This window comes from Dendrobium catenatum, unplaced genomic scaffold (assembly GCF_001605985.2).
Source record: "Dendrobium catenatum unplaced genomic scaffold, ASM160598v2 fragScaff_scaffold_1579, whole genome shotgun sequence".
Classification (NCBI taxonomy): domain Eukaryota; kingdom Viridiplantae; phylum Streptophyta; class Magnoliopsida; order Asparagales; family Orchidaceae; genus Dendrobium; species Dendrobium catenatum.
The window spans coordinates 682,088-692,517 of record NW_021320041.1 but is presented as its reverse complement, the minus strand read 5'-3'; the positions used below and the strand labels follow the sequence as shown (position 1 = coordinate 692,517).

The 10,430-nt window shown below is 34.8% G+C and overlaps 1 protein-coding gene across 1 annotated transcript in view; it reads right to left on the bottom strand.

Annotated features, from left to right (window-relative positions):
- The window catches only part of LOC110112813 (IAA-amino acid hydrolase ILR1-like 7), a 14,027-nt gene extending 4,175 nt beyond the window's left edge, over positions 1-9,852 (bottom strand). The window contains exons 1-2 of the mRNA XM_028700715.1: positions 9,436-9,852; positions 9,048-9,362 (exon numbers count right to left, since the gene is read on the bottom strand). Coding sequence (XP_028556548.1) covers positions 9,048-9,362; positions 9,436-9,534 — 414 coding nt within the window. The 5' untranslated portion in view covers positions 9,535-9,852. The remainder of the gene's footprint in view (positions 1-9,047; positions 9,363-9,435) is intronic.
- Between the last annotated feature and the right edge of the window lie 578 nt (positions 9,853-10,430).

Sequence of the window (10,430 nt, the reverse complement as noted above, 5' to 3'; positions counted from 1 at the left end):
ATCTTAATTTTACAGTAAATGCTCACCTGTATAACTAGTTATATGAATAGATATCGTTAATATGAGCATTTTGACTGAACATATTAAATTTATTATCGAGATTAATATTTGGAAAAAAAATATATTTAATTGGAATTTTGAAAAATTGTACAAAATTTGAGAAATAATTGTTAAATATTTTCTAGTGTATGATGATTGGATACTTTTATAATATAGTATTACGGATACACACAGTTATGCAAAAAAAACACACCTTACATTTCTTATGAATTACTAATTATTCATATGCAAATTTATACATACTTATATGAATATAATAACTAAATATTAGGTGTTTATTAAAGATGTTTAGTATTGTATATATATATTATTATATAATAATATTAATATATATATATATATATATATATATTATACTTGTGAAATGTGTGTTATATAAGAAAATACTGACAAAAATGATTGGACTGATTCAAGTTGGTAAGAGAGATGTTATCCTTACAGAGAGTGATCGTTGCGGACTTTCCTTATAAATTAATTGTTTGTGGTAATCCTAATGATATGAAAATGGATGCATAAGGAGAAACTTTGCATACAATAATATGATATGCTAATAAAACAGGAAAAGGTGATGACGTTGATATGAAAGTCACCTGACCTATAATATTTGTGATATGACTGATTTTTGTTAGGGTGGCCTATAGGGCTAAATACTTGAAAAAATTACGATAAGGATAGCTAAATACCAGGATGTCTGTGCAATTGCATAGATAACATGAAATAATATGATAATTATATAATTACATGATCATCAATTTATATAAGCAATAAGGCGAATATGCATTAAATACAAGTGATATGTGATAGCTGATAAAATTGGCATACAAAGCATTTAATTATATATAAAGCATTTATGATTCAAGTATGCTATACATGCACTTAGGACTTAAGAAGTATGAGCGATGCATATGATAATGATAGGTGTCTGTACCTACAATGATGCCAATAAGATCTATATAAATTATTTTTATAACTACAGGTATGGATTGACAGAACTACTTTATCACTATTCACTTGGTTATGAGCCCACTGACTTTTAAGATATACAGTTGTACTGAATATTTATTAAATCATAAGACCTATTACTGCTTCAATTGATTGTTACATACTTTTTACAGTTATATATTCATGCTTGGGACAGTGATTGAGATAAATTACATGCATTATGTTCATATTGTCCTTGTATTGATTTATTATAGTTCTGGTAACCTACTGAGCTGTTAGTCTAATAGTGGTTTTATATATTTCATGAAAGGGTCAAGATCCAGTTGAATGAGTATATATCAAGAAATTCAAGTTTTATTTTATATTTCTACATTTCTCTAGTTTTATTATCTTTTGTAGTCAAGTGTATAGAAAGTGAAAAGTATTAATGATGATCTTCCTAGCTTTTATTACATGATTTTGAAGGGTATAAATTTTAATTTATATGATGTATATATTTTTCTAGTACGTTCTGCTTGAGAATTTTATTGATGAAATTCACGAAGATAGTTGAGTTAATTAAAAGGTGAAATAAACAATTCTCTCAATTCTATACCTTGCGGGTACAGCTATTAGCCGCTCTATTCATTTTCAGCTGTATGTGAGAATTCAACTTTTTATGGAGGTTCAAACTTAGAGTTCTATTAGATTTTCATTTGAGTAATCAAAGTCAAATATATGGAGTGTAATTTAGAATAAGAGATCTAGGGGGGGATTGTGACCCTTAGGAAATCCCTTGACCTAAGAAAGAAGCTACCATTCTTTTTAGACATCTCGGTGTCCATTCAAAGAGATTAGTGCAATAAATGAGGATACGAGTCTAGCATAAGATTACAAAATTAGATGGTTGGTTAAAAAATTGGGAGGAATGCATCAACTTGTTGTGTGATAGAAAAGTACCCCTCAAAACTTTAGTGGAATATTCTATAAGATGATGGACCTGCCATGCTTCGAACTATGGCCGCAGTAAATCGGTGGCAATTAAAAAGAGAGGCATAAAAGGAAAGTAAGAGGTGCAAAAGATAAGGATGCTCGAGTAGATGACCAACTTCCTATTAGCTTAGAGACTGAAAGGTTGAATACGGGTATATACATGAAATTGTTGAAGTAACGTCAATGCAGGATAAGTATTATAGAGGAGAGTCATCTTATGATGTTTGGTTAAATGAAACATCAACCTTTAATGCCCTAAGATAGAGAATAGATGTTATTGTATATTCCTTTATTAGAAAAGCAACGGGAAGCAAAGACTAATAACACTTCATAGACAGAAGTATAGTAACAATAGATAATTTTATATGTTTATATATATATATATATATAAGAAATGTGTGTATATAAGAAATACTGGCAAAAAATGATTGACTGATTCAAGTTGGTAAGAGAGATGTTATCCTATACAAGAGATTGATCGATGGGCTTTCCTTTAAATAATGTTTGTGGTGTAATCCTAATGATATGAAAATGGATGCATAAGGAGACAACTTGATACAATATGATATGCTAATAAACAGAAAGTGATGACTTTGATATGAAAGTCACCTGACCTATAAATGATTTGTGATATGACTGATTTTTGTAGGGTTGGCCTATAGGGCTAAATACTGAAAAAATACCATAGATAGCTAAATACAGTGTTTGCATATGCATATGCATATGAAATGAATATATATGATAAATTATATAATTGACATGATATAATTTATATAAGATATAGGCTATGATTAATACAAGTATTTGATAAGCTGATAAAATTGATACAAAGGCATTTAATATATATAAAGCATATGATTTGCAAGTTATACATGCATAGGATAGACATTGTATGACATGCATATGATAATGATAGGTGTACTGATGCAATAAGATGCTATATAAATTATTTTATAACTACAGGGTATAGGATTGACAGAACTTACTTATCACTATTCACTTGGTTATTGACCACTACTTTTAAGATATACAGTTGTACTGATATTTATTAAATCATAAGACCTATTACTGCTTCATTGATTGTTACATACTTTTACAGTTATATATTCATGTTGACAGTGATTGAATAATTACATGCATATTGTTCATATTGTCTTGTATTGATTTTAGTTATAGGTTCTGGTAACCTACTGAGCTGTTAGCTTAATTAGTGGTTTTATATATTTTCATGAAAGGATCAAGATCCAGTGGAATGAGGATATATCAGAAATTCAAGTTTTATTTTATTTATACATTTTCTCTAGTTTTTATCTTTTGTAGTCAAGAGTATAGAAAGTTGAAAAAAGTATAATGATTGATCTCCTGGCTTTTATACATGAATTTTGAGGGATAAATATAATTTTATATTTTGATGTATATATTTTTTAGTTACGTCTGCTTGATTGATTTATATTGATGAATTCACGAAAGGTCTAGTTGGTTAATTAAAAGGTAAATAAACAATTCTTCTAAATTTATACCTTGGGTGTTACAGTATTCACCTATTTCATTTTCATGTATGAGAATTCAACTTTTTATGGAGGTCAAACTTAGAGTTTATAGATTTTCATTTGAGTAAATCTAAAGTCAAATATATGGAGTGTAATTTTAGTAATAATAGATCTAGTGGGGGGATTGTGACCTTAGGCAACTAAGTTATTAAAAAGAATACATGTTTTAGATATCTCGGGTCTATTCAAAGCGATAGTGAAATAAATGAGGATTTATTAGTAGAATTCAAGTTGGATGGTTAAAGTGGAGGAATGCATCAAACTTGTTGTGTGATAGAAAAGTACCCCTCAAACTTTAGGGAATATTCTATAAGATTATGATGAGACCTGCAATGCTTTATGGCGCAAAATGTTGGCAATTAAAAGAGAGGCATAAAAGAAAGTTTAAGAGTTGCAGAGATGAGGATGCTTGAGTAGATGACCAACTTTATACTTAGAGACAAAAGGTGAAACGGGTATATACATGAAATTGTTGAAGTAACTCCAATGGCAGATAAGATTAGAGAGAGTCATCTTAGATGGTTTGGTTAAATGAAACATCAACCTTTTAATGCCCTAGATAGGAGAATAGATGTATTGGGTATATCCTTTATTAAGAAAAGCAAAAGGTAGACCTAAAAAGACTTCATTAGAAAGTATCAGAAATGATATTTTTTATTAGAATTAAATAAAAATTTGACTCTTAATATGACATAATAGAGAAAAAAGGATTCATATAGTCAACCCCACATAGTGGGATAAATGCATGATGTTGTTGTTGTTGCATGTCTGAGAATTCATGGGTTAAGAGTAGCGAGTGACTGGAGGAGAAGGTTTTTTTATAAAGTCGATAATGGAGTAGTCCATGGACATTGGTCCCTTGGTTGTGCCCAATGCTTGCGGGTGATCCCTTTCGCCTGAGAAATTGAGTTAATCTCAAGCTTGCCAAACGAGGGACTGGACTATCGTTGCTGCATACTCGACACACCTATTGGGGCGACTATCTGTCTTATGTCAAGTGAGTCTCAAGTCCTAAATCCCATATGAGTTAGTTAGCCTTTGATTTGATTTTTTAATCTTGTTTCTAACTTTACTTATTTTACAGTCCCACATATTGTTATTGACCGGCTATCAAGCAAAATATGAGTTTTGAGAAACTTGCTCGTCAGAAAGGCAATAGCAGGATCTTGCTGAGTTGGTTTCATCACTCCAAGAACGGAATGTCGCATTAGAAATTTTGGAGAAATCTCAAGCGGAACAAAGGGGCTTCTTAAATCATTCTGAAATATGATAGACATTTAGCTACACACATGGATACCCTTTTTTTTAATGGACTTGTGTTCTTATTTACACGCATGCTTAGCTTTGCTAGACATTTATTGAAACATAGTAAATATAACCATCTTTTTGAAATAGAACTCTTACATAGGGGTGTCAAATAATGACTCAACCCGCCAAGCCGACCTAAACTGACCCAAAAAATCTGAGTTCGAGTCAACCTGTTTAATAAAAGGGTCAAGTTCAGGTCCAAAATTCAGACTCGTTTATTAAACAGGTAGGGTTCGGGTTAACCCACCAACCCAATATTGGCCCGAACTAACCCATTTAAATTATTTTTTTCTTAAACTTTTTTATTTGTCGATATGATTATCTTTTTTATTAATTAATATAAATCTATTATTATTATTATTTTATTATTATTATTATTATTATTATTATTATATCAAAATAGGTTATCGGGTCATTCTAGTTGCTTGCGGGTTGGGTTTTGATCCGCATTTTTTACCCATTTATTAAATGGGCCAAGTTCTGGTTGATCGGATTCGGGTCGGATCAATTCTGGGTCATCATCAAGTGAAAACTTTCCATCTACATGGGAGCCTTAGCTTGCATACAGGTTGTCCACCTGGGGACCTTAGCTCGCCTCTAAAAAGTAGTCTCGCAACTTTCAGACTTAACTCTAAGCCGAAATCACCCAATCCCAAGCTTAAGCTTGTCCACCCTTTTCTTATGTGGATGAATTTCTTTTAAGAATAAGTTTCTCTAAATATGACCTAAGTCATTAATGTGCCAATTTGCTAGTTTGCGGTTAGCTGACTCCAAACTTGAGAGTTGACTCAATAAATTTTAGGTTCAACTTTCTCCAACAATTCAAGTTTTTAACTAAATTTAAGAGACGTGATGGTTCATGATTGTGGCATACAAATGATAGGGAATGAGAGATATCTACATATAAATGAGATTATCCGATTTTCAAATTTTAATCTATTATGTTATTGAACTCGAATATGTTGAATTTTCACTCGGTGAGTTAATCTTTAGAAGAGTCAAATATAGGGCGACAAGTTCCTCAAGGTCTGGTAGTGCATATATGAGTTCCCTGAGTTTTGGTAGTGAGGGGGGTGAGTTCCCTGAAGTTTTGGGCGAATAGTCCTTAATGTTTTTATTAAACAAAGGAGAGAAGCCTTCCCTTGTATGGATCCAAGTGGGACATTTTTTTTTTGATGTCTTGGTTGCTACAATATCTCTAGTGAATGCATTTATCAACTGAGACCCTCTCTCCCTCACTTGCCCATGCATGGAGGGTAGTAGGTCTCGTCAAAGCCATGTGTTGATGTCAATGCCCTAACACTACATTGCACCTTCTGGATCACCAAGTTTGAGGACCCCTCCGGCATGTTCATCCCTTGATGCTCCCTAGGGACTCACTCCAATGCTCCTTGGATCATCCAAGTGATCCTCTCCTCCATCTCTCCAAGTTAACAGTGTGTTACGAAGTCCTGGTTCTCCATGTTGATGGATCTCTCCTAGTCATACTGCTCTATTTTTCGCAGCGCTTGGCTTCTGGTCTTTGGCATCAATCCATGCTACCTATGATGAGGTAATCGATAGGAGATTTCGGCGCGTCTATCAGAGACGACCACGGAGATCGACGACCATGATAGAGAGTCTCTATTATTGATTTTACTTGTACCAGCAGTTTATATGTTATGCTTTTATTTTCGTAGTTTCCCATTTTACCCCTGAGTGTATTAGTTGCTCTTGTAGCCCCAAGGGGTATTTTAGACTTTTGCATTTTCTTTTATTTGGAGTCTATTTATATGGCCCCTTGTATCTTGTATGGGATTATTGAATGAATGAAAATTTTCCACACTTTGTTCTCTTTGTGAGTGCATGGAGTTCTCTTGGTGAGTGCTTCCATTGAGATCTCTTAGTGAGTTCTCAAGTTATCTTTTTTTTATTGCTTGGCATAATCTTTTTCCCACTATAAAGTTCTTCTAAAATTTCCCCACCCTTTGCTCTTACCGCCGGCCCCTAGGCCTTTCCCCACCGCCGCCCACCACCGTGCCGACGACTCCCTCCCCCTCCACCACCGCCACTCCACCACCTCCTTCCCCCTCATTGAAATTTGATTTTCAAGTTTCAATTTCTTTCCAAATTTGGGAAATCTATTTTAGGAAAGTTTTGGAATAAATTCAAATTTGAAATCTAGATTTTATTTGGATTTTATTTCAAAAATTTTCAAATCTAATTATCAATTTGGAAACCTCCTCTCCCTCTCCATAATTCTCTCTCCCTCCTCAAGCATGCCGCCGGCCCCCCTATGGGGAAATCCCATTAATGCTCAATTAAACCTCCTAAATCCTATTTGAAATTCAAATTAGGATTAAAACTTTCCCTCCACTCCTCTTAAAACTGAAAATAATTTCAGTTTTCTCCCCAATAATCTCTCCTTAATTGAAATTTTCAATTAATGCATTGATTACATTAATTGAAATTTCAAATCCCTAACCCTTCCCTCCTAATTTCACAAAAACTGAAATTAAATTTCAGCTTGCTCTCAACCAGCCCGCCCCTCTCCTTGTTCTACCGCCGGCTCCCCTCTCCCTTAGCCAAGCTGCCGCCCCATCCAACCTCCTTGGGAGATCCTTCTTGCGGCGACCATCCGACTCCACTTCAAGGATGCATGGACGAACACGAGTGGAACTTAGGGTTTGAATACGACAACAACGGAAGAGTCAACATCCTCCGATCACAGTTCTTCGACGTCGGATTTGACTTCGACGATACCGTCGAAGAATACCTGGACCGGATCTTGCCGACGCTAGTAGATTCCATTGACGAACACTTCTCTGTCTACACGTGGATTATCAAAGGTCGATCTACCGTGCCCCCTCCGCCTCCGAGATCCTTTCCCACGGCGACGTTCCTTGGTACCTCCATCTTAGTCGCAACCTCGATGCTAGTCTGGACAATCTTCCGTCGCTCAACTTAGTCTTCGTAGGAAAGAGAGAGTTAAAGGTCTCAAGGTGTGAACAACTTTGTATTAATTGTGGGATTTTTATTTACTAGCCTTTGCTTTATGTTTTCCTTCGCATTTGCTTAAATGGTTTAGTTCTCTTGTTGTAGTTTCTTTGCCTAGCAAGTTGAACATCGCGAATTACTTATAATCAACTTAACTTCGATGCATGATTAGATAATTCGTTGAGCTAGCATTTAATTCTCTTTTTAACTCTTGTGTAACTCCACCATTGCATCACATCAACCTACACCTAAAAGATGTTGGATCCAAAGTTGTCTGTGAGTGATATCATAACCCTATTCTTTAGACTAGCTAGCCTATTTTAGATCTAGGAAAAAAATGAGTGACTAAGAAGAAAAAGATTTGAGACTCTATATATTCTTTATGAATAGTTATTGGCATGAAGCCCTAAAAATGCCTCTCAATCATATATTTATAGGATTAAAAAAGGTTATAGGAGAGGCTAAACCCAATGAATAATAAAGTAATCCATGATTTGAATGTTATAGATATAGACATAACTCTGGTGGCTAAAAGTGGACAGCATCTCTGGTATGGCCCTAGAACACATTCGGGGAGTACCTCGAGCGAGTGCCAATGACTAGTTACTACAATGACTGAGGGCTCTGGCAAAGGTGTTTGTTGTCATTGTTAGGTGGATGAACGTCTCCAACTTATTGGATATATGCTCACTCTATTTAAGGCAAGTTTCTCAATCGAGAAAGATTTTCTAAGATGAATGTCTCAATCGAGATTAAGATAAGTGTCTATGGGGTGGATGCCTCCTGGATGAATCCCTTATGACTCAGGCAAGTTCCCTCTCTGGTCAAAGCTCCTCTTGGATGAGGTCGCTTGATCTCCTTTGATTCCTCGATGAGCCTGTCTAATCTCCATAACTCGTTCAAATCCATGCATTGGGGTATACAACTAGCCCTCTAAATCTAGTTTCCTTCAAGTTAAAATTTGTAAAGGGGAATGTACAAAGTGACAACCAAGCTTTTAGTTTTCCAGATAGGCTTTATAGAAACGGTTATAGAACAGAGAAATTAAATTTACAAATGCATATGGACATTCAGACTCTCCTGTTAGTGACATTCAAATATAAGAACATTAAAAGATCTAAATTTCATAATATTAGTCATCTGAAAGAAGGAAGTATAAAGCATATATTATTGATCACCATAAAAGTTTATAAAATGAAAGACTGCATGGACAAAATTACAGGAAAAAAAAAGAGATACCATGCTCTCAAGAGGATCTGATTCCCGAGAAACAAGCTGCTGAAGACCGAGAATTGCAAAGGATGCAGCGATAACTGGATCTATTGTTGTATGTGGGGCAGCAGCATGCCCACCTTTTCCTTTAATAGTTGCTAGGAAGCGAGCAGATGCCGCAAGAATAGTACCGGGTCTAGAACTAACTGTACCAGTTGGGATAGCTGGGTCAACATGCATACCAAAAATGGCTTCAACATCCTCTAGTACGCCTTCTTGCAGTACATGGTAAGCACCTGCATAACCTTCTTCTGCTGGCTGGAAAAGAAGCCTCACAGAACCCTATAAACCAAGCAAGTACAAGTGGGAAAGCTTGAAACGAAATACTGTATGTGAATTGAGTGTTTAAAGTTACCTTTAAATCATTCTTATGGCTTTGAAGCAACTTAGCTGCCCCTAGGAGCATTGCCACATGAGCATCATGACCACAAGCATGCATCTTTCCACTTTCCATACTCTTGTACTCCCAGTCCACGAGCTCCTTAAGGAAGTTTAAGATATAAAAGCAGTAAGTGCATCCACCTTAAATAAAACTGCATAACATGTAACTAGGACGTCTAACCAATAATATGGTTTTGCTTGACGTAGATCCGGATCTATCCAGTAGCACGTAGATATTCGTAAAAGCAAAGCTGAGATTTCAAGCTAAAAGAATTTACAAATACTCAAACAGATACCAAATTGCAAAATGGAAAAAATGTAATTTGGTACCTGCACCATTGACCCCTTTTCCAGTTGCAAAACATAGGTTTGGAGCAAGCCTAAGGCTTCGTTTGGGACGACTTTCTTGTTGCTTCTTAAATCAGCTTTTTAGTATAAAAATTTTAATTTTTGTACTAAAAAATTGCTTTAAGAAGCAACAAAAAAACGGTCCCAAATGAAGCCTAAGTATGAGCTGGTTGACCCAGCATATATAGATTTGAAATCGGATCCACATTGATGCCTTTAGAAGTATTTAGGGACAGACAATTCATTGGATGTCCCAAAAAACCCCTATGTAATCAGGAGCTCAAGAAACAAGCTCCAAAAAGCATTCCCTACACCTAAAATTTTATGATACACATGAAAGTGAAAACATAGTCCCATCTGATATATATCAAAATTATGTTAGAAATTATGTTAGTTTTGATATGCTGGTGTAAAACTTAGTCTCATTCATTTGGTTGAGCATCTTGATAAGCTTATGCTTTAAGATTAAAAATGAATTTGAACACTAATATAGGAGACCTAACTTTGATTCTTCTTTGGTGCATTTATCCCTAACAGGTTAAAACAGAGTCAATAATTCAATTGGGATGGAGTATTTCATGTAGTTTATAGCTCTCATAATTAAAGGCTATTTTTGTCATG